Source organism: Genypterus blacodes, unplaced genomic scaffold (assembly GCF_046128005.1).
Source record: "Genypterus blacodes isolate CSIRO-AG114 ecotype Tasmania unplaced genomic scaffold, CSIRO-AGI_Gbla_v1 ptg000003l_1, whole genome shotgun sequence".
Taxonomy (NCBI): Eukaryota; Metazoa; Chordata; class Actinopteri; order Ophidiiformes; family Ophidiidae; genus Genypterus; species Genypterus blacodes.
The window spans coordinates 10,114,624-10,137,267 of NW_027466817.1; the positions used below are offsets into that span (position 1 = coordinate 10,114,624).

Consider the following 22,644-nt stretch of genomic DNA (forward strand, 5'->3'; position numbering starts at 1 on the left):
ACAATAAAGACTTTTTGACCTTGAAAACCTCCCTGTAGTAACTTGAATGATCTCTCAGTCTTTATTAGTTGAGCAAATATGAATGGGAATCAATGTCTATATTTTAATTCTTCTGGATGGAGCTCTGCAGCGGTTGAAGATACATTCAAACTGTTAGGGTTAGAGCACTTTACTGAATCAGTTCCATCTCAACTAGATGATGGTGGGAGTTTGTCTAGTGATCATCTAGTTTTAACATGGGGCAAGCAGCCTGAATGGTTGTCTCTGGCCTGGAAATAATGTTAATGTAGACACACAACGCACCTCCATCAGGGAAGACAGCCCAGAAGACCACACGGTACCCCTTCAACACACCATGCAGTGTCATTCTGGGAGGTTCGGCCCATGTGATCACTGCCTCATCAGATGTTACAGAGATGGCTCGAATGTTCTGAGGAGGCTGGCTGGGAACTGAGGAGAGAAGACGGAGAGAAGGAGAGAGAGAGGTCAAATAGTTTGTCTAACAATTTCATAGAAAATGTCCATTTGAATGCAGTTAGGCTAGTTATTCCTGCCATTGTCCTTCACCAAGGTTGGGCTAATTACAGGCTGTAGACCTGGAGTTGTTTCCCTATGAAATCACTCGCTCTCTCTCTCTATTTCAATAACATTCAACAAGTATGTATTGCTTCCGCAGCGTTGCTATTGACTGACCAAAGCACGCTCACTTCCTCTGCCATGTGACACCACTGTGGATGACAGCAAACAACTTATCCACAAAGAAACACAGTCAAGTATGAGGATGTTATTAAACCTGGTGGTGCTTGCTTATTTTCAGACAACAAGGGGAAATAGCCAACGTTATGAATGAAGTGGTGATGACGTCACCGTTTTCAGGACACAGTCTCTGATTTTAGTGGTCTGTCCTTATCTATGATTGTGATTGGTTCATACTTTGGAACAGGTGTTAGGTTGAATTGAATGTATAGGTATAACTGAAAAAAATGATGGAACTCTTTGTAAATTATCAACAATTAGGATTCTTCTTCTCATCAACGTGTTGAGGCTGAAAAACCTAAATCACATTTCCAAATCAAACCTGAGATGAGTAAACAGGGTGGCGATAGATAAAAACCCATGATGTGTGTCCAGCCTGATGTATAGGCACATCTCTATAACTGCCACCTCTCTCTCTCTTTCTCTCTCTCCATCTCTCTCTCTTTCTCTCTCCCTCTATGTACAGCCCTTCCTCTGTTCCCACTAGTCCAGGTGTCTCTTCAATTGATTCCTCCTGGCCCACGCTGACCATTGGCCTTTCACGCTTTGAATGAGCCGCACTGTTGAAGACGAACAGAAGTCAACTTGTGGGAGAAAAGGAGAGGCAGGAAGAGAGGAAGAGAGTCGACTGAAAGAGAGCAATCTGGCCAACCTCACCAGGGCATTTCTCTGCAGCTGGTGAAGAGCGAGAAGGTGGGGAGGAGGATGGAGGAAGAGGGGAAGCAGAGAGGAGGATCGGAAAATTGAAAGGGATTTTGTGTGAATAAAACATTGGGATTTGGGGCTGAACCATTGCGAGACAAAAGTACAAACTCCAGGTTCCTCCTTCCCAGGTCAATATGGCCTGATGGCAGAGGATAATAGCATGTGAGAAATGAGAGAAAAAGGTGAGCTGGTGTGAAGCGGTTAGCATATGTGCTTGTGTAGGGCTGAACAGCTGAGACGGAGTTACATAAAATGGTGCCGAGGCTCGAGTTGGGAAGGAATATGTAAATAAGCGCGGGTGATTTGGGGATATAGCAACACAAAGAAAGGCGGTTTTGGACTGGGGATATATGGAGGGGGGGAAGTTGATGGGGTGAGGGGAAGAGAGGAAGAAGGGAGGAAGGGAGTTAAAAGCAAGGGGAGCAAGAGACGGACAGAAAAGATGAAAAGAGGGAGTGGAGAGACAATGCGCTCAGCTGTGGATAATTACAGCAGGAAGCTAGCAGAGAGAAAGAGAGAGAGAGAGAGAGAGAGAGAGAGAGAGAGAGAGAGAGAGAGGGAAAGAGAGAAAGAGGGAGAGAGAGGGACAAGCTAATTATAATTATTTTTAGTATGCTTGTTGTTATCACTATTATCATAATGGCCATCAATATCACTGTCGCCACGGTGACAGCCACAGGGAAGAACTGGAGGGCTCTGTCTGCTCTGGACCAATGGGGCTCAGCCAATTGTTCACTGGGTGGACAAGTGTGTATGTGACGTGTGTGTGTGTGCATGTGTGTGTGTGTGTGGAGAGAAAAAGTCAAGCAGTTTGGCAGAAAAGAGAGATCGTGGCATGTATTCTAAAAATTTGCACGCACGATGTATAATTTTAAACAATGGGGTGGAAACTGCAGGATATGATTCAGAGGTCTTGCTGAGAGAAGAAAGATGCTGCAAATGGTTTCCGCCTATACTTTTGTCCCACTCAGAGCATTTACATGCACGCCGCAACTTTGAGTAGACCACAATCAAGCCAATTGATCGAGGTCATTATGGATTGTTGCTTGAAGAGGTTTTTTCGTCTATAAGTTGTGTTGGGGCAGAGACCAGCCACTGCAGAGACCAGGGTTAGCGCGCAGATAGCGGTACGCCCTGCTTGGTCGTGCATTGCTACGGACACGACCGGCTGTCTCTATGGGTGACGACCCGCTTCTACTGGTCGTTGGGAGAAGGATAGAACAAGCTCACGTCCTCCTGGAGAAAAGCCTGAAGAGAGGTGAGCTATACCTCTGCAGACACTATGGGGCAGAGGACTTACAAAGACGCCCAGAGAAGGGGAACTGGTCTTTGAGCGACAACACTTCAAGTTCAGCTATCTAACTTGTTTTTGCGGAGGCCCTCCCTTCCCCTTATGTTACCAATTTCAAACTAATGTAAGTTATTCAAGGTTCAAGATTCAACATTATTTCATTATGTATCACTATACAGGCAGTGCTGTACAACAAAATGCACTTGTGACATTCGTTGCTACATTTGTGTATAAGTAATGCAAAACTAAAATGTAAAGGATAAGTAGTTCAAAGAGAGAATACAGAACATTACATATTGACGACTTAACTGGATGGGGCAACTCAGTATTGATTATTGCCTTTCATATTGTTCAGTCCTTTAGATATGTTCGTGATCTTATAGCGTGCTGTGATGTTAATGTCAGCATTCATTGATATCTCCTCCATATATCTCACAGGAAGCACTGCCATATCTGCGTTTCACTGACAGGGATCACTAACTCCTCTCCACAGTGCTGCCAAACCGCGCGTGTGTGTGTATGTGTGTGTGTGTCAAACTGTGAGTCCTTGTTATTTGTATTTGGATTCCCAGCAGCCACCACTCACTTGTTGTGAGACGATGGATAGGAGGTGGTAATTTTAGGTTCCAAAGCCTGGCATGATTTGACACGTAGTCAGACAGCGAGAAAGCAGAAAGAACACAGCACAAAGAGTGTAACTGTGAATCACACTCAAGCTGGACGTGTGTGTGCGTGTTTGTGCGTGTGTGTGTGTGTGTGTGTGTGTGTGTGTGTGTGTGTGTGTGTGTGTGTGTGGGGGGGGGGGGGGGTTACTTCTTAGTTTGTATTATTTAATGCTGTAATATATGTATAATGCATATAATCTGCCACACTTACACTTGTTTTGCTTATAGCAGGGGAGAAAAGCGATTACGAATCTTTGAATTTCTACAACAATTCGATTATTTTGATACTTTAAACTTTACTAAGGACATAGGATCTCAATCTGGGAGTAAGGAAGATACATTTCCTGTGAGCTCAGGTCTCTGTAGAGGGTTTTTGTACCACCAGTGTGTGTTTTAAAGTACATCATTGATTTCCTCACCATCTTCTAGTGTTGTGGCGTTGATCTCCGTGCTGGAAGGCCCCGTGCCAGCTCTGTTGAAGGCCTGGACTACCACACCATACTGGGCAAACTTCTTCAGGTTGTCCAGGGTGTATACCTCACTGTCTCCGGTAGCCTTCATCTCCACAATGCTGTACTGTCCGTTACTGCCCGGGCCGTTCTCTCTGTAGCCGATCTGATAACCCCGGATCACCCCGTTCTGCAGCTCCTTCCTGGGAGCCTGGAGGGTGGGGGGTAAATAAGAGAAGACGATGCTGACACATCTTTCAACATCAGCAAACTGCAGTTAACTCCACTCCATACACTTACAGTAAATAGATGGAAAAAAGGTTTTTCACTTTACCTTCCAGGTGACCCTGATACTCTGAGAGGTTACCGGCTGCAGGATCACCTCCATGGGTGGACCATCAGGCTCTGCAGAGAGAAAGAGAGGTGGAGGGTTTTTTAATGGGTGTTAAGTATGAATGATCACTCTAAACAGGATCATTGTGGGGACCATTGGGCAACTTTTTGTGGTGACAAACCTGAGGTGCTTTTATTGAGCATGAAGTTGTGATATAAATACACGTTTTACTAGATTCTGTTTCGCTTTCAGTCTCGGTTTTTGCCTGCTAAAACGAGATGTACTGAATAATCACCAACGTGCATGATTCAGCTTTATAATTGCAGGTCTACTGAGAATAAAGACCATTTGTAAAAAAAAAATGGGATAATGTCTTCTAGAATGAGCTCCATTGAACAGGAAATATTTAGTAGTTTCCCTTCCAGCCTTAAGTGGTTAAAAATCTGTAGTCCTCTTGTTCCCAGTGAGCATGAGAGCCTGAACCATTGTGTAAAAATCTTTCAGAAGCGTTTTTCTCAGTTAAATTTCAGATGTTCTTTTTCTCTAACACAAAATGCTCATTCAAGGACAGAAGTCGGCGTGGAGACAAGTGCGGTAACTAAGCTGTCGCTCCGGTGAGACGCTCACTTACGTGCTTCCTCTGTACTGATTGTGAGTTCCTTGCTGGCCTCGCTCTTGCCTATGGAGTTGTAAGAGTACATGCGGATGCTGTAGACGGAGGCAGGGTGGAGGTCCACTATGTTGGCCTGGTTGTTGGTGGGGGAGATGTTACGAGTGGCGTGCTTCAACTCCCAGGTATCTGAATGCGAAGGAGAGGGAGAGAACACCAGTGGCATCTTAAACATTGTGGAGTGTGTGTTTTGGCACTCCGCAGTTCCCATACTTCAACCTACAGACACCATTCAAACATCAAACTGTTCAGCCCATTCAGGACATTCAGGACATCTCTTCAACTTTTCTTCAGGCTTCAGGCCGCTCTATCTGCTTCATACTTTGAGGCAGAGAAACCATTCAAGCATTTTTCAGGCCTTTAGACTTCAGAGTTCAGACACGATTCAGATTTCCAAAGATTTCATGGTTTTTCAGTTTGAATTTCATTTCATTTCAATCTTTCAGGCACTTCTTCAGAATTCAGCAATTACAAAAACAAGCATATTTTCTGCAAGAAATCAATTTCTAGTTATCAAGTTATTATTAACTTCATTATTTAGTCTACATTCATTCCACCTTCATACTCTGCACTGACCTGTCTTGTTTTTATACTCAATATCGTAGGAGGTGATGACGCTGTTTCCATCAAACCTCTGCGTCCACCTCAGGTTCATACTTCGATCTTTCACCTCTCTCACCTCCAACTCCGGAGGGTCTGGGGGCTCTGACGGTTAAAGGAGTGGAGAAGTTAAAACAGGAAGTAGAGACAACAGAGTTTTTATCAATTTAAAGAGGACTGTGTTGTAATCTACACTTGTACAACAATGGCTACCTTGTACGGTGAGCTGGATGAGGCCTCGCCCTTCTCCGTAAGAGTTGATAGCGTGACAGGAGAAGAAGACCGAATCCTCTCGCTCAGCTGGCTTCAGCTGGAGACGGAGATAAACAAGTCAGAATCACGTGATAAAGAGCAAATGTTTTAGAAGTGAGAGTGTAACGACTGTTTAAAGAAGCTTAACATAGTCAATCTGATCACTTCCATTTTCAAGTCCCCCCTCTGGGATTCACCAGCAGTTGAAAAACACTCTCATTGCTTCTTACCTTGAGCGTAGACAACACTTCGTCGGTCTTCTCGTTGGGACTGGTAGTAATGGAGTAGCGGGGATTGCGGTCAGGGTCGATGACTGTGTCGCCTCTCTCCCAGCGGATGATGATGGGCCATTCTCCCCGAGCGGTGCAGTTCAGCTCCTTCAAGTGACCCTTCTTAGCCATGGTGGTGTTGGGGTGACTGGTGATCATTGCCGGTACTGGAAGGAGAGAGGCGAATTGTAGTGTGAGGTGAAGGGAAGGTGAGAACAGACAGAGGAAGGATGATGGGCAAAACGGTGACAAGGAAAATTGATGAGATTAGGGCAGTTAAGAAAGGGAGAAGAGGCAGGGAGGAGAAGTGGGAATGTGTGGCGTTTGCTAGGTTATACAGACACAGGCGAGGCTGAGGATACAGATTGCAGTTACATCCTCTACGTCACACACATTACATAGCATAAACACAATATATGCTGCAGTTTGATTCCTTGGAATGTGCCTGTTTCTTGGAGGAGACATCAGGGAGTTTTGCCTCAAACTTTGGTTCCCATAAGCTCAAACGTGAGGCCACCAGCGACCAGATATTTATGCTTTTATACTGTCGGACTTTATTTTACAGCTTTATGTTTTAGCAATATCACAGTCGTCTGTCGCCTACCTACACGAGGGATAACGTATGCAAATCAGCCGTTAGCTTCACTCTACTATCGTCAACTTTTACCTGTGTGCCTGTTCAAACACAAACAATGAAATAAATAAAGTAGGAGGAGGAAGAGGAGAGGAGGAGGACGGCTGGCAGTTAAAGAGGTGGAGTTCAGAGGAGCTAAGTTCCATTGCATTAGAGTAATGAAGAGCTATGGTCAATGAGGTAAAGTCAATAAACCTCCTCTCTCCTTCTCCAATAGTTACAGTGGTGTCTAGGTGAATGAAGAGGCAAAAACAATACACTCTACCTTCGCCCGCGCACTCTACACGCGGGATCCCTCACACACTCAATCTTCTCGGGCTAACACACACACACACACACACATTCTTTCTCTCTCTCTGTCTCCCTCTCTCACACGAACACACAATATCGATCTGAGGAGGGTTCTGCTGTTTTGTTTTCATCACTTATTCATCCGGCCCTCCCTCTTTCCCCTCTTTTCCTCCCTCTCCGCTGAGCGAAACAGACAGAATTGAGGGAAGCAGAGGAGAGGAACGATTCAATCAATAACACTAACACCGCCAACAGGGAGGGAGGGCGACGTAGGGGGTAGCGGGACACGGCGAAACTAGCAGATCAACTTACAACGCCTGGAGTGAGTGTGTGTGTGTGTGTGTGCGTGTGCGTGTGTGTGTGGGGAAGCACGGCAAGTAAATTAAAAGTACAGCTCGGGTCAATGAGCCTCATGTTACCTATAGAATATTGGTTTGAGGCGACGCTTTATAGGATGATGACAGCTTATAATCATTGTGCGTTTTGTGTGTGCGCATGTTTGTGTGCGTGTGTGTGCAAGCGTTTTCACATTACATTTCAGAGGGCGTTACTGACAGCTGGGGCAGGAGAGAGAAATTGATTGCAGATAATGATTAAGCTCAAAGTGTTTTTGATTGTCTGTAGACAGATCCCAAGAGTCAAAAGATCAATCGCTCAGTTGCTCGCTTTCTCACTGCCAATCACACACACACACACACACACACACACACTGTCTTACACACACACACGTACACGCACGCAGCCTACACCCTTGCTCACTGCTTTATTGTTTTGCTCCTGAGTCCATGGTCACCTTTGCTCCATTGGATTATTAGTACTGTGTGTGTGAGTGTGAGTGTGTGAGTGTGTGTGTGAGTGTGTGTGTGTGTGTGTGTTTGTGTGTGTGCGTGTGCGAGTGCGAGTGCGAGTGCGAGTGCGAGCGTGCGAGCTGGCTCATTGGTTTGACACAGTGTGTAAGTCAGAGTGATAAAGCGGGGAGACTGAAGCATGGTAGATGGCCTCACTAAAGTCACCCGGACCATGAAAAAAGGCCTCCATAAAGCCAAATAATGCTTTGCGTGTACTTGTGAGGCGTGAGGGTCCGCTGGGGTCGGTGTGATGTAAATTTTGTCGTCTGCTAACCAACGCAGTGACTGCACACACACAGTGCTATTGGGAGTAAAGGAAGAAGGTGCAGGCTAAAAACTGCCATCATGACATACTGAGACCATGTGTGCTTACAATCATAGAGACACACACATCACAGTTTGATTTGTTATAGTTAACATTTGCGTCCAGTTTTGGATAACATTTTTTTGCTATGACATTTTACTTAAAACACATTTGCCTGGCATTTCTTCATACTGTTTAAGTCTTGTCATGCTTCTCCATACGTTCTGTGAGCAAAGTGCGTCAAATACAGCATAAGTAATCATAAATTGTTTACAGTTCCTATTATTTCTTTCAACTTTCACAACTTCCAAAGTCCAATCACAGGACACTCGGGTGAACTGCAAACATTCCATAGTCCGTCTGTGTGTGATAAACCCAGTTTGGGCAGGGTGTATACACAGAAACGCCGTGCCCGTGTTGCGTGTTTGGATACTCACTCTTGACGGTGAGGACCATGCTCTTGCTGATGTCCGAGCCCACCCCATTGGACGCCTGGCAGAGGTAGAAACCGCGGTCCTCTTCCAGCACGTGTCTGATGAGCAGCGAGCCATTACTCACGATCTGGATCCGACCAGTCAGCGGCACAGGGTGGTACTGCTGCGGGTTACCGATTCCCGCTGAAGCAAGAAGACAGAGGGTATTGTGAATTGCCGATCTCAGCACTATAGATCTATGAACGTGAGAAAGAGACTCAGTACCTTAGTAGCTCAGAGGAATAAACGCGCTCACGTACCTACGGTGCCTTTGGCGTGCTTCCACATGACCTTGGGAGGGGGGTATCCATCCACAGAGCAGTTTAGGATCCCCGCCTTCCCATAGATCCCGTCCTGATTGTTGGGTTGCACCACAAACCTGGGAGGCACTAGAAAGAGAAAGGATGGAGAAGTTTAATGTAAAACACAGAAAATTGAAGGCCTCATTCATCATTGTTGGGATATTTCTTTTGTACATATATTTTTGCACACCTGAAGGTATACGAACAAATAAAGAGAATTCCATGTCTGATTCCTGACTCTTCTGCATGAAACACAGTTTGACTGTAACGTGGCGGACTAGATGTTATGAGCATTTGAGTCATTTTGTGATTAGCCTAAGGAAACATCCCAAAACTAAAATAAAGCACATGTTGCAAGGTCCTACAGGTGGTCAGGTCTCTCTCCTCACTAGAATGATCTAAGTCGTTCCACTTGTGTGATTTCCTATGAAGATGTAAATACTCCATCTTGATCTTCTGCCTTACCTGTGACTGTGAGCTGCCTCTCGGTGCTCACGGTGGCGGCGTCGTTGCTGGCGATGCAGGTGTAGTTGCCGTTGTGCTTGAGCGACACTTTGGAGATCTGGAGTGAGCTCATGAACTCCTTGGTGTCGATGGTGATGCCCGAGGATGGCACGATCTCCTGGCCATCTTTGCGCCACGTGATGCGTATGGGCATGTCTCCAGATGACACCACGCAGGCGATGTACATCAACTTGCCAATGGAAGTTGGAGGAAAGTCAAACGGCTGGATCAGCGGAGGAACTGGGGGAGTAAGACGAGAAGGAAGGGTTAAGCAGAAATGTAGTAATGGAAGGGAAAATAGTGAAAGTGAAATGAGATGAAAGAAGAAGTCACATGAAAGACAGAAAAGGCAGATCAAGTGGAGGCAACGTGTGATGAAGAGGAGAGAGGGTGAGAGAAAAGGCAAGGAGAGACGGGGTGAAATGAAGGGCAGGGCGAGAGACGACGGAATAAAGGCAAAGAGGGAATGGAAATAAAGAAACAAAGATGAATGAAAATGGTTAGAGGGTTGTTTAAATGAGGGGGGTGAGGAAGAGGTGAAGACGTGTATTTGAGGCATTTATGAATAACAGAGGGATACAGAGACATAGAGTCAGGCGAGGAGACGTAGTGGAGAAGACGGCCAGACACAGATTTGAAGATTCAGGGGGTATGGAGAGGACGCTGGGCAGGAAGCGAGGGACGAAGAGAGGATGCAGGGCGGAAAGTGTGGGAGGAAGAAAAGATTGAGAAAGACGGGAAGACAGTTTCATTTGTTTTGTTCTGAATCTGAAATTTCCAGCTGAGAGCCGCTTGACAAACATGAGGCTCGTTGGTTTATCTGTTCTTTGGTCCACCATCCAGGCCCGGACCCACAGAGCCTCCAGTCCGCCGCAGCCTGGCCCACTACCCACTCTGCCCCCCCGCCAGCCCTCCACTCCACCCCGCCCTGCCCTGCTAAAGCCAGCCCATAATAGCTGCTCTAATTAGAGCCCCATCCGCAGGGGGAAGAACGGTGTTGCCATGGAGACCGGTGGAGGTGATCGCGTTGGGTTGGGAGAGAGGGAGGAGGGTGTATGTGTGTGTGTGTATGTGTGTGTGTGTGTCTGTGTGTGTCTGTGTGTGTGTGTGTGTGTGTGTGTGTGTGTGTCTGTGTGTGTGTGTCTGTGTGTGTGTGTGTGTGTGTGTGTATGTGGGGGGGTTACAGCTGAGACATCTGGGGGATTTAATCTGGGCCTCGTTAAAATTCATCTAATTAAATCAGAGACATGACGAGCACACGGGCACGCACGCACACACACCAAGCAGACACGGCACACACGTCCGCGTACGTGACTGCCGAGCTCCACAAGGTTCACACATCTGCTAATGTCAACCCGAAACACGCAACCAGCGCGCGCGCACACACACACACACGACAAGTTCCTAAAACAAACATGTCATGCTATCGCCATGGAGAGCGAAGCGAAATAACGTACAAGGTGACACGCGGAATATATACGGCAACACACACACACACACTCTGTCACTCACACACAGAATCTCTACAATAGCACTCCTACTCTGTGTAATTGCTGAGTGGTTGAGAGAGCACGCTAGGCCACTCCGCCCCTTAATCAGGGGTTATTAGAGGCGATGCATACAGCCTTCTTCCCTCGCTCACACACACTAAACTCTTCTTACTTGCTCTACGGCCCGCCCACAATCACTTTACCCTTAGAAATTCACAATTTCTCTGGAAGCTTCTTTTTCATTTTCAACCCAGTAAAACAGAGCTGAACTCCTGAATATCACGACGTTACATTTAAAGTACGATCCTCTCAATAAAACATTTGTTCTGCATCACACCAAACAAGTGTATTAGTTTATTACACGGCTCTTCGTAATAAACCAATTCTGATCGGTCAATGTGACATTCTATGGTCAATTCTTGAATGTTGACCACTGAAGTTGAATATGGATAATTATTCACGTAGAAGAGCTACTAGCGATTCCTAGAGAGCTAATGACTAGCGTTGCCGTCTTGGTGTTACCCAACAAAAAGATGTGACTATGGGGTAAAACATCATCAACATCCTTGAGGGGGTCAAATTCACAGTGTTGCGTTTAACTGTCGCAGAAATGTGCAACTTAACTCTAAAAAAGGCTGCTAATAAGTAGCTAGCTAATAGGTTTGATTCTCTGCTGCCATTCTTACGTAGCAGCGCAGCAGCTAGGCTAGAGTAACGGCAAAGAGACTTTCAGTAGAAGCTTATTAGTAGCAAATTAATATAAAATGTTATGTACTGTGTGAAATTATGTATTTAAGTAAGTATTTGTATAATAAGCAGGTATTGTCAGCTCTTTTTAGACAAAGGTATCACATTTTAACAACGTTCTACCCCGCAGCTGACCTTTCACAGTGACGTAGACGGTCTGCGTGATGAAGAGCTGCGGCTGGATGAGGACGCTGCACACGTAGGCGCCCTCGTCCATCCCCTTCTGAACGTCACTGAGCTTCAGAGTCCCGTTTTCATACACCACCTGCACAAGTAAGACACAAAGAGAAAGAGTACAGATGGGGTCATTGATGATTACAAAATGGATTCCTATTGCTTTGACCGAAAATATTCCGCCAACTCCACCTGGCGATGGTTGTCAGGCAGCAGGAGCCCCTCCTTGTACCAGTTGATGGAGTAGTATGGATAGCCTATAACACGGCAGTTTATGAAGGTGTTTCTTCCTGCCACTGCCGTAATGTTCTTCATCGGCCGAATCCGCGGTGGACCTGATGGGGAAACGAAAATGGACAGATACAGAGCGAGAGCGAGAGCGAGAGCGAGAGCGAGAGAGAGAGAGAGAGAGAGAGAGAGAGAGAGAGAGAGAGAGAGGGGTACGAGGAAGATTATTAGTTGAGGCTTCAGGAGCAAGACATGGAATTTTAGAAATAAAGGGGCGAGGCCATGGGGAAGGGAACTGGGAGAATGGAGGATGGGAGGTATAGAGGAGGAAAAGAGAGAGTGAGAGAAGAACGTCTACTTAATCATCACCTTCATACCCGAAGTGAACCACAGGTCCTATGAATACTCCAAGTCAATACTTTTTTGGGGTGATGAAGCCTCAACTTACCACTAATATAGAAGAACAACATTAAGGGGGGTCACATGGTACCAATCGACCAATCCGGATGTAGATGGAGAACAAAATAAGTCGAGAGGGTTTCTACATGAGGACAAAACCAGCTGGATAGTGTGTCCCCATCCTCAACTTCCACACGCTCCTACAACTCCCCCCATCGCCCCCTTGTAGGGGATCTCCACGGCGACTGTGGATATATTTTCTTAGTGTTGCTGCTGAGGTAACGCAGATTTCATTGTAGTTCCCGCAGGAATATCGCTAAGTTCATCCCCCTCCCTGCTGTCCCAAGGGCAACGTGTTAAATTTGTCCACATGCCATTTCTACCGTGGTCCCCATCCCTGTGCAGCTCTCTTCAGTCATGTTAACCCCCCCCACCAAGAGCCCAGTAGACCCAGTAGAAGGACGACTGTTTTTGTGGGACGCGCTGCAAAACCAAGGCTCCGGGAAGCGAACCTGTGCCACTCGTGCACCCTCACTTAGTATTATCTCTGCCTGTGTACTGCACTTTCAGTTCACTCTGAGTGTATTGGCGCTATAGATTTGTGTGTGTTTTCCAGGCTGGCACACAGACTGAACATGTATTGTTTCCTTTGTGTTACAGCTAATGAGCATGTTCTTCTAAAGGTCAGTCTAACCGGGGCTTCACGGGGCTACGCTCTGAGGCCGCCATAATCAGCAGACTAACCGGAACAAAATGAAAGTCAACATACGATGTAAAAACATGAAAGACATGACGGTCAATGTAATGGTCTAACTGCCAAAACAGCTGAGACTCAGACGGACAGACAGTGTGCTTAGCATTATTGGGAGCCATCACTCAATCCTTCATCACTTCATCTCTGACCTTCTCACCATTATTTGTCGTCTTTCTGTTTTTGTCTACCCTTCCCCCTTCTCTCTCTGCATGTGTTGAGCTTTGAAGTCACAGCTTTGACGAGTCAAAGATGTATTATTCAGCAGCACCGTCGCACAGATATACACACACATATTCACAGCCGTGTGTGTGTGTTCAGAGCCAGTGTGTTTTCTGTTTGGCCCCTCAGTGAAATGGGATAAGTTGAGTGTATCACATTTCAGTGAGTGGCTTAGCATACTGGTATGGCTCTCCTTCTGCATCTTGGTGTGTTTGTGAAAGTGATATGTGTGTGTGTGTGCTTGTCTGTATTTGTGTCCGTTTGCGTTCCGCGAGGAGCTGAGGCTTTTGGGCGACGGGAGTCATTCTCACTCTGATGATCACTCTGGCACGTCTCCTTAGAGTTGAGCCATGTGTCTCACAGATACATGTCTCACCACAGGACAAAGAGAGCGAGAGACAGAGAGAGAGAGAGAGAGAGAGAGAGAGAGAGAGAGAGAGAGAGAGAGAGAGAAAGAGAGAGAGAGATAGACGGAGCAAGAGAGAGAGACGGAGCAAAAGAGAGAGAGAGAGAGAGAGATGGAGAGAGCCCTATCCATTGGTGTCACTCCTCATCCTTGTCTTCTTCAACAACAATGACATCACTGGTCCTGTCACCAGCGTTCACCATCACTCCCCTGACACAGGGGCACTCCTCCTCTCCTCTGCTCTCCTCTCCTCATTTCTCGCCTCTCATTTAATCTATTCCCTCTCTCCCCTGGCCATCTGTTTCTTCGTCCATTTCCTCATATTCTCTGAAATCCAGTTCTGCTTCCTCTTCTTCCTCAGTCCCTGTCTCCAGTGTTCCATATAAATATATCTTTTCTTTAGTTTTACATAATCTGTTCTTTTTTTGTTTATGCATAACAATTTTGCAGATTTTATCAGCGTGGTAGATGATTGTGTCTTGATATTTGTGAGAGTTTGTGTGCGTGTGTGTGTGTGTGTGGGTGTGTGTGTGTGTGTGTGTGTGTGTGTGTGCTTTCACCGGATACAAACTTGGGATGGAATTGTGATCGCATTGTTTCTGACATGCTTGAATCGGTAGAACTCCATTTCTGACTCGTATATCTCGACTGTGACTGTTTGGTTTCTCCCTTTCGTACACCCGCAGAGCGAGCTCTCTGTGCCTGTCAGTACACACACACACACACACACACACACACACGACAGAGACGGAGGCAGAAATGTTCGACACCCCACCGAACATGAATAAATCCGAGGGCTGGCGACACTTCCGGTTGTGTGTGTATTTTTGCAGACGTCGCCTGACGCACTCAGCCTGTTTAATTTATTCATGTATGTTTGTGTACGTTCCAGCATCGCATTGATGCAAATGCCTGTCTGTGCCCATATTTCAGTTTTATTCACATAGAAATACAGGTCAACATTGCAACAAATGCAACGATCAAAAAATCATGATGATAAAACATCATATTGAATCGCAATGCATCCACTCGCATCCTGTCGCATCGTCTAAAGTGCTACACTGCATCATATAGTCTTGTTGTTTGCTTAATATGTATCAAGAAGCAAAGTCGTATAATAATAATAGTATAATCCTCCTCAGAGAGAGAAAGAGAGAGAGAGAGAGAGAGAGAGAGTAAGAGAGGGACCTAGAGATCCCTTAACCGAACAGAAGCCAAAGAGAAAGCCAAGGACACCTACAGAGAGAGAGAGATAGAGGTAGAGAGGGGTACAGGATAGGATATGGGGTCGGGGTCAGGCTGTGTGAAGCCTCTGTATGACTGATATTGAAAAGTAGACAGGCACCTCTTACGTTTATGCGCGCTTGGTACTCGGCACTACCGGCCGAGTTGCGTGCGGCGCACCGATACACTCCTCCGTCGCGGATCTGCGGGTTGCTGACGTTGACGTGGCTCACGGTGCTGCCGTCGGAGAGAGTGTACTGGCTCGCTCGGACACGTGAGAGGTCCCGCGCCACGGGCTCGTCGTCCAGCGTCCAGGTGATGGTGGGCGGCGGAGCTCCTTTGGCGGCGCACATCAGGGAGAACGGCTCGCCCGGGACCACCACCCTCTCGCTGAACGAGGCGACGATACGCGGTGTGCCATCTGAAAGACAATAAGGGAAAGAAGAGGAGAGGTGAGAGACTAGGATGATGATGATATCTAACCTATGGTGACCTCCAGGTGCTCTCTCACATCGGCTCACATGGGCAATGTCTTCCCGTAAAAACGACAACAAGCACTTTAATACCAAGAAGAGAAGGCAGAGAGAGAGAAAGACAAAATGTGCCTGTGTCTGTCTGTCTCTCTCACGTCCAGCTGCAGCTTGTGCCTGCAGCAGCACAAACAGCCTTAATAAAAGTGTTTGGGAACAGACTCTGTACACTGTATTCCCTGGAATGAGGAAGCCTCTCCTTAACTTCTCACCTTCCAGCAGTATGATGGAGAAATCCTGTGCGGTCTGGCCCTTGCGAGTAGCGAAGCACTGATAAGCGCCCGAGTGCCTCTTCTGAGCGGCGGAGATGAAGAGCGTCTCGTTGTGAGCTCCCTGAATGGAGAAGTGCTGGTCGGGCACGACAGGCTCAGTGTTACGGTACCAGGACACGAGGAAGTGTGGCGACCCCTGAACCGCACAGGACAGGATGACCGTGCTGCTGATGCCCGTCTTCAGGTTCTTGGGCGACAACGTGACCCTCAGTGGCTCTGGAGAGAGAGAGAGAGAGAGAGAGAGAGAGAGTGAGGGAGAGAGAGTGAAAATGAATACTATTTTAATATACTAGTAGTAGTAGTAGTAGTTCATTAGTCGTGGTATAAGTAGTACATCAGTAACAGTATCAGGCAGTACATGTGTAATATTTTAGTCTTTGCATTGTTGTTCAGTTGTCCAGCTACAGCAGTTTGAACTGAATAACTGTGCAGTCTAGGAAACACAAATCATGTTTTGGTGGACTTGGTGGTGCTAGTTATATGTGTGTCAATGTGTATGCCAGTTTGTGTGTGTGTGTGTTTGTTTGTCAGTTTGTGTGTGTGCATTAAGCAGAGGGGAAAACCAAGACTGAACGACAGGAAGGGGAGAAAATGTCAGTGAGCAGTAAGGCAGCTGGTGTGAAGTGCTGAAGGCTGTTGTGTGTGTGTGTGTGTCAATAATGTGCATATAAGTGTGTGCACTGTAACTTTGTCTTCTGGTTTGTGTGTGTGTGTCCCATCTTCCCTGTCAGAAAAGGTTGTGGCTTGTGCAGTGATGTGCCCTGTGGCCGGTCTGCCCAGTGTCCACTAAGCTTACCCTCCATTTTCATCTGCTCCCTGCCCCTCCTTCACTGCCCCCTCACACTCCACAGCACAAGTGTCTCTCTCTCTCTCTCTGTGTCTTCCTCACCTCGTCTCTCATTCACACACACACACATTATGGAATGGTTGGCCTGCGCGACCACCAGTCTGCTCAGTCTTCATGGTGACACCTCGGTGGCGTTTCAGAGTGCGGCGGAGGGGCCAAGCCATCGGCTGAGATCAAACTCATACTCGGTCAAGGGGAGGAAAAATGTCTCCATCCTTCATATGTGTGACCTCACATGACCGCTTGTCATCTTTCACTCCACCTGTGGTCGTCGCATGAGGATCACGGGAGGTCGAGGTTGCGACGCTTTGTTCTAATGTATGTTGCAGGCGGGGTTTAGCTTTTGATTTTATCACAGCTTGTTATCTATTACAGTATAATGTATCATCTCTCCTCTACCCTTGAAATAAACTGACTAATGAACTGATTGGGCTTATCATCCAGAATTCCTGTTGTCTAAATTCTGGGCGCGAAAAACTTCTGATCTGAAAAAGGGGGGCGCGAAAGAAAACGTTTTGGAACCACTGCACTAACACATATGAATAAGGGAACACTGTGGTGTGGAACCATCTGCTACTGCCTTCACTCGGCTCTACCCACCTATGACATTGAGGTGACCCGTCACCTCCTTAGAGCCAAAGCTGTTGGTGACTTCACAGATGTAGTTGCCGCTGTCCTCCAGCCTCAGGTCAGACACGGTAAGGCCGGTGATGCGCCGCGTCCAGCGGGAGTCAGCAGGTAGTGGCCGTCCATCCTTGAGCCAGCGGATGGTGGGGTTTGGATATCCAGACGCGACACAGGGAAGTTCCACGCTGTGCCCCACCTGCACTTCACCGGACTGGAAACTGTCCAGCACTGACGGGGTGGACTCCGTAGGGTCTGCAGCAAGTCACAGAAACGTTTCATTCAGCTTTAGTACATCTGACTGCTGTAAATGATCAAGAAACAATTCTAAAACTCTGTGGGCCATATTCATACCAGTCCGTTCATAAAGTTCAGAAAATGTCTACCACCGTCATTTCAGCTAATTCCCATCTGTTGCCAGGTTCCAGGCAGCAGCCGATCACAGTGGACATGTTAATGAAGCAATGCTCAGTTAAGAACATGTTTGGTTCAAGTTGGAGGTGTGTCGCTCACCCATAACGGAGAGCCTGGCTCCATTGCTCTGGCGAGTCTCTCCACTGTACTTGTGTTTGGTAATGCAGCGGTAGGTGGACAGGGCGTCTTCCTTCTGCACCTCTGAGATGTACAGAGCGCCGAACGTGGTCAGGAAGAAGCGGTTTCCTGTGGAGGACAACAAAGAGAGCGTGTCAGTCATGGTACAGCGTTTGGGAGGGAGCGTAACGTCTGTTTGTGACGAATCCAATCGGGATTATTGCACATACACACAGATTGCGACGACATTTTGAGGACAGACATCTGCCTTCACACTGACGCAGCTCTGTGTCTCTGCTTAATTGGCTGCACCTGTTGTTTTATAAACAAATGGTAGCTTCACATGATTTGAGCTTTAGCCGTCACTCAAACTGGTTGTAACTACTTCATTCATTCAGGTACAGAAACCATTCAGACATTTTTCAGACCTTTACACTTCAATCTTTCAGGCACTTCTTCGGCATTTGGCAATTCCCTTTTTCAGTTCTACACCAACAATGTATTTAAAAAGTGCTAAATATAGGTTTTTATGCTGCACTTTGACGACGGTCCCTAACTGCTCAGCATGTATGTAAGAAAGACATCTGCCATGATCCATAAGCAGTTCTCTTATATTCAAGAAGTTTGGTGGTTGTGATAACTGGAAAACACAAATGATCTGCAGTGCTTTTGGGACGGCTTCAGCAGATCTAAGGGATATATATACACGGTGTAATGTACGACTTGGAAAGGTCCGACCGTAGCACTTAGGGGAACACATGGGAGCTTTTAACAAACCACGGCTCATCCATCTACGGAGAGAGAGAGCGAGCGAGAGAGAGATACACAATGGGGAAAGACAGATGAGGAGCCAAAGAAAGGAAGAAAGAGAGAGAGGAGTTATTGTAAGTGTTAATAATTGATGCGTCTGTGTGTGTTATGGTAACAGCAGATTAGTGTCATTTTCATTTCACATCGGTGACTGCTTGGTCTGGCTCTGATTTATCTACATGTCAATGGAAAAGAGAGTATGTGTGTGTGTGTGTGTGTGTGTGTGAGAGAGAGAGAGGGGGGGGGGGAGCAAAAGAGATGAGCAGAGTGAATTTCAGTGTCTGATTCTTTACGCTTCTCTGAGTCTTTTTGTACTCCGTTCTCCCTAAAGGTTATTTTAAACAGTGTGTTTGTGTGTGTGTGTGCACGCGCTTCAGAGCTTGTAGTAGACTGCGGATTGTTTGCTTGCCTGTTGATGTATGATATTTCTGTGTGTGTGTGAGAAGATTGTTGGCTTTTGATTGCCGCACATGAGGTTTCCATGTCTTTCTGCAGTGTTGACATGAGGTAGTTAGGTTAAAGCAGGTGCACTGAACATACCACACACACACACACACACAGATCTCAAAGCAATGGGCCAGCACCTACTCAACAGAACATTTGTTCATTAGGGGGTTACACCTACACCCTGAACGTGCAGCTGTATTTATTTGTTGTTGTCGGTGCTTCAGCTTCACTTTTGGATGCTTTTTGCTTTGATCCTGGATTAGAATCATTTAGAAATCAGTTTTTAATCAATATCTATTAACATTCTGAGGTTATGTTCTGTGCTTTCTATTGAGTGCTTGTGTGTGCGTGTGTGTGTGTGTGTGTGTGTGTGTGTGTGAAAAATGAGAGTAAATGATTTTCTGTGGGAGCATCAATGAAAATTCATAGATGTGACTGTGTGGGTAAGTATGAATGACCAGGGTACTGTGTGTGTGTGTGTGTGTGTGTGTGTGTGTGTGTGTGTGTGTGTGTGTGTGTGTGTGTGTGTGTGTGTGTGTGTGCTGCCACGGTGTGAGCGACGACAATCGATGCGCTTTATGGCTGTACAGCTCCATCCAAAGGAGATTTATTAAAACAGTGAGGACTGGCCTGGCATTCTGCCACCCACACACATTTATACACACATACACACACGCACACATACACACACTATTACTCTAACAAGACTGAGCTGTGAAGGAGAGAGGAGGCTGTAGTTCTTGTGTCAAAGCTGACTCTTACTGGCTCTCAGTAAGTAAACAAACTGTATTACTCCAACACGCTGACCTGAGCCATATGATTACAGCTATACATGCCTGTGCCTAAGCATTCTGATGAGGAAGTTAAAATGCTGTGGTAACAACTTCGATAAACTCAAACCAGGCAAGCATGGGGCGCACTTTTTACTTGTTACTCATCAAGTGCTCCAATCTATCACTCAAAAATAAAACATAATGTATCCACCAATTCCGATCATCTGTTTGGATTACGGTTAAAAAATGAAATCTTTAGCGTCGCTCCACAAAAAAATATTTGAGGTTTTTGTCCAAATTTTGACGGTTTCATCTACACGTTTTTCAACATTTTTGACAAACAGAGATGATACACGGATGTCGGCATATAATCTCTGCGGTGATGAAAAAGCATTTCTCAAATAAAACCCAGTACAAAGATTCCATCTGTGTTTATTTACGCATAAAATAATAAAAAGATATACGACAAATGCATTGACGTATGCATGAAGTGTTTTGGTGGTTTAAGTGCATTTTGACTGCGAGATGAAACAATATTCCGAAAAACACGGCGAAGTGATTGTGCTTCATTTCAAAGTTCTTTATATCGCCGCACGTGCGACGTCGTGCGTATCCCAAAGTTCACACGCGTGTGTTTTCATGTGAATCGCGCTGTTGTTGTGCCGAGCGTTAAGCGACGTAAGCTGTAATTTCCCCGCCTGCCCTTTTGTTCCAACCTGGGTATTAAGCCTTACAGGATAATGTGCACTTGGCGAGCAGAACCCTGTACAACACAGCGCTGCACCCTGTCACAACATGCCTGGAGAGAGATAGACAGGCCGGGAGGGGGGGCGAGAGAGAGAGAGAGAGAGAGAGAAAGAGAGAGGTGTTTAAGAATGAGGAGCAAGAAAGAGGGAACCCTGTCAACCATTCTCTTCTATCTCCCCCTCTTTCACAGTGACAAAAGCAAAATATTCATTAGTAGAATTTCTCCCTCTCTCGATTATTTTGTTAATTGATTAATCTACTGGGTATTTCAATTATTAATCAAGTGAGAGATATTTTATGTGTATGTATGCATCGATCAGAGTATTTGTTTATTACTCTAAGAGACACAAGGGGGGAAATTAAAAATGCTAATACCCAATCCCATTTTAATAACTAATCCAATATTATAAGGATACGTTTAAACTATTGATTAGGATAAACAGAATGCTTAAAATGACATGTTTATGTTCATAATAATAGCATTTTAGACTTTTTATGTTTTTGCATGCCCCCTGATGGTTTACCCTCAAAGCCGACGTTCATGAAATTAAACTGATCATTATCGGTCAGTAAAATGCATGTTTGTCGCGGTCGTAAGTGGTAATCTCTTTGAAAAAACACGATAATTCGCTGGAGAGCTTTTGGATGAGGATCAGCACACAAAAGAACGCCACGGTGCATCATCTACTCTTTGATCTGTAAAGTCTCAGTCGTTCTGTCTCACAATCTCATGTTTGGTGCACATGTAGACAACAAGCGTGCAAAACACAAATCAGAACTGTGACCTGATTTACCTTTGAGGCTTTGAGAGCTATGCTTCAATTCACAGAATCTCAAAAATAAAGAAGAAGCGACTTTGTGTTTCATCTAAATTACTGATAAATTTAGCTTTTCAGTGAGTGACGTTATTGCTCATGATGAAGCCATTATCCATGTCTCTCTCTTTAACATCTGAAGATATAAAGCTGTGACGTTTATGAAGCCGAACAGGCAGAAATTTGACAAACTACTGTGTTCGCTTTATCATCTTAGGTTTTTATGTGAAAGGTTCACAAACAAACAATGCTTCTGGACTTCATCCATATCGCCTTTACATTCTGCTACATAGCTCAATCTTCTTCCTCTTTGCAATTTAATGGCTGACAAGGCAACTTTATGGTGCTTTACTGGTGGTTACTGGTGGAATAATCGATTTTCAAAAATGTTTTAATCGATTAGTCAATTGTAATCGATTAATCGGGATAGTCCTGTGTCTTTCTATTATCTAATCCCTAGTCGCTTCCTTTCCTCCTGCTTCCCCGTGGAGATGTGACACACCTAACTGTGAAGGGGGTTGCAGGCAGGGATGGAGGGGGGGCAGCGGAGGCGAGAGAGGGTCGAGCAGGAGGGCAGATGGAGATTGATGGAGGGAGATAAAGAGAAACATGCCGTCGGGAGTGACAAAGGAGAGAAGGGGAGAGAGAGTGAGAGAGAGGGATGAGGGGCCTGCAGGCCTGGAGCACACATGGGTACAAACTCTGTCTCTATCCTCCTGCTCTCTCTCGCCTCCTCTTTTGGGAGGGAAGATCAATTCTCGTCTAGTCTGCCTATGCCTCCAGGAGCTTGGTGTTTTTGTTGTTGTTGTTGTTGTTGTTGTGTGTGTGTATGTGTGCTTTTGTGTCTGTGTTGTTTTATTTATTTATTTTCTTGCTGTGGGAGGCAGGATGAGATTTTTTAAGGTGTATCCCGCACCCCGAGGGAGACACAAAACCCCACGTTTCCTCCCTATTTCCCAACGCCTTCCTGCTCCTCTTCCTCTTTTCTATCTCCATGACATCCGCTCCCCGTCCTCCATCTCTCCTCTTTCCCCGCCGCCTCCCCTCTGCCCTCTGCCTCTCTCCCATCTCCCTGTCTTCTCCTTCCAGTCTGTGCTCCTTTCCCCTCTCTTTCAGGGGGGTCTGTAAGTAATGGAATCAGTTCAGCTGATCAGCCCGAGGCAGGGAGTCAAGCCAAGTGCAGTGTAAAGCTGATGTTGGATGTGTGTGTGGGTGTGCCAGACATTCCACAGACATGTATGCAAATAAAGAGAGAGACAG

At 46.1% G+C, this 22,644-nt stretch overlaps 1 protein-coding gene across 2 annotated transcripts in view; it reads right to left on the reverse strand.

The window, feature by feature from the left end:
- dscaml1 (Down syndrome cell adhesion molecule like 1) overlaps nucleotides 1-22,644 on the reverse strand; it is an 84,806-nt gene that overhangs the window by 15,783 nt on the left and 46,379 nt on the right. Inside the window, exons 4-19 of one of the 2 annotated variants that reach the window (XM_076141660.1) lie at nucleotides 17,775-17,921; nucleotides 17,238-17,516; nucleotides 15,731-16,006; nucleotides 15,110-15,409; nucleotides 11,951-12,093; nucleotides 11,720-11,849; nucleotides 9,309-9,587; nucleotides 8,802-8,930; nucleotides 8,506-8,685; nucleotides 5,953-6,158; nucleotides 5,684-5,780; nucleotides 5,447-5,575; nucleotides 4,832-4,999; nucleotides 4,201-4,271; nucleotides 3,837-4,077; nucleotides 304-450 (exon numbers count right to left, since the gene is read on the reverse strand). In XM_076141660.1, coding sequence (XP_075997775.1) covers nucleotides 304-450; nucleotides 3,837-4,077; nucleotides 4,201-4,271; nucleotides 4,832-4,999; nucleotides 5,447-5,575; nucleotides 5,684-5,780; nucleotides 5,953-6,158; nucleotides 8,506-8,685; nucleotides 8,802-8,930; nucleotides 9,309-9,587; nucleotides 11,720-11,849; nucleotides 11,951-12,093; nucleotides 15,110-15,409; nucleotides 15,731-16,006; nucleotides 17,238-17,516; nucleotides 17,775-17,921 — 2,922 coding nt within the window. Of the gene's footprint in view, nucleotides 1-303; nucleotides 451-3,836; nucleotides 4,078-4,200; nucleotides 4,272-4,831; nucleotides 5,000-5,446; nucleotides 5,576-5,683; nucleotides 5,781-5,952; nucleotides 6,159-8,505; nucleotides 8,686-8,801; nucleotides 8,931-9,308; nucleotides 9,588-11,719; nucleotides 11,850-11,950; nucleotides 12,094-14,724; nucleotides 15,001-15,109; nucleotides 15,410-15,730; nucleotides 16,007-17,237; nucleotides 17,517-17,774; nucleotides 17,922-22,644 lie in introns of those variants that run through there. The other variant, XM_076141667.1, reaches the window with a different exon arrangement.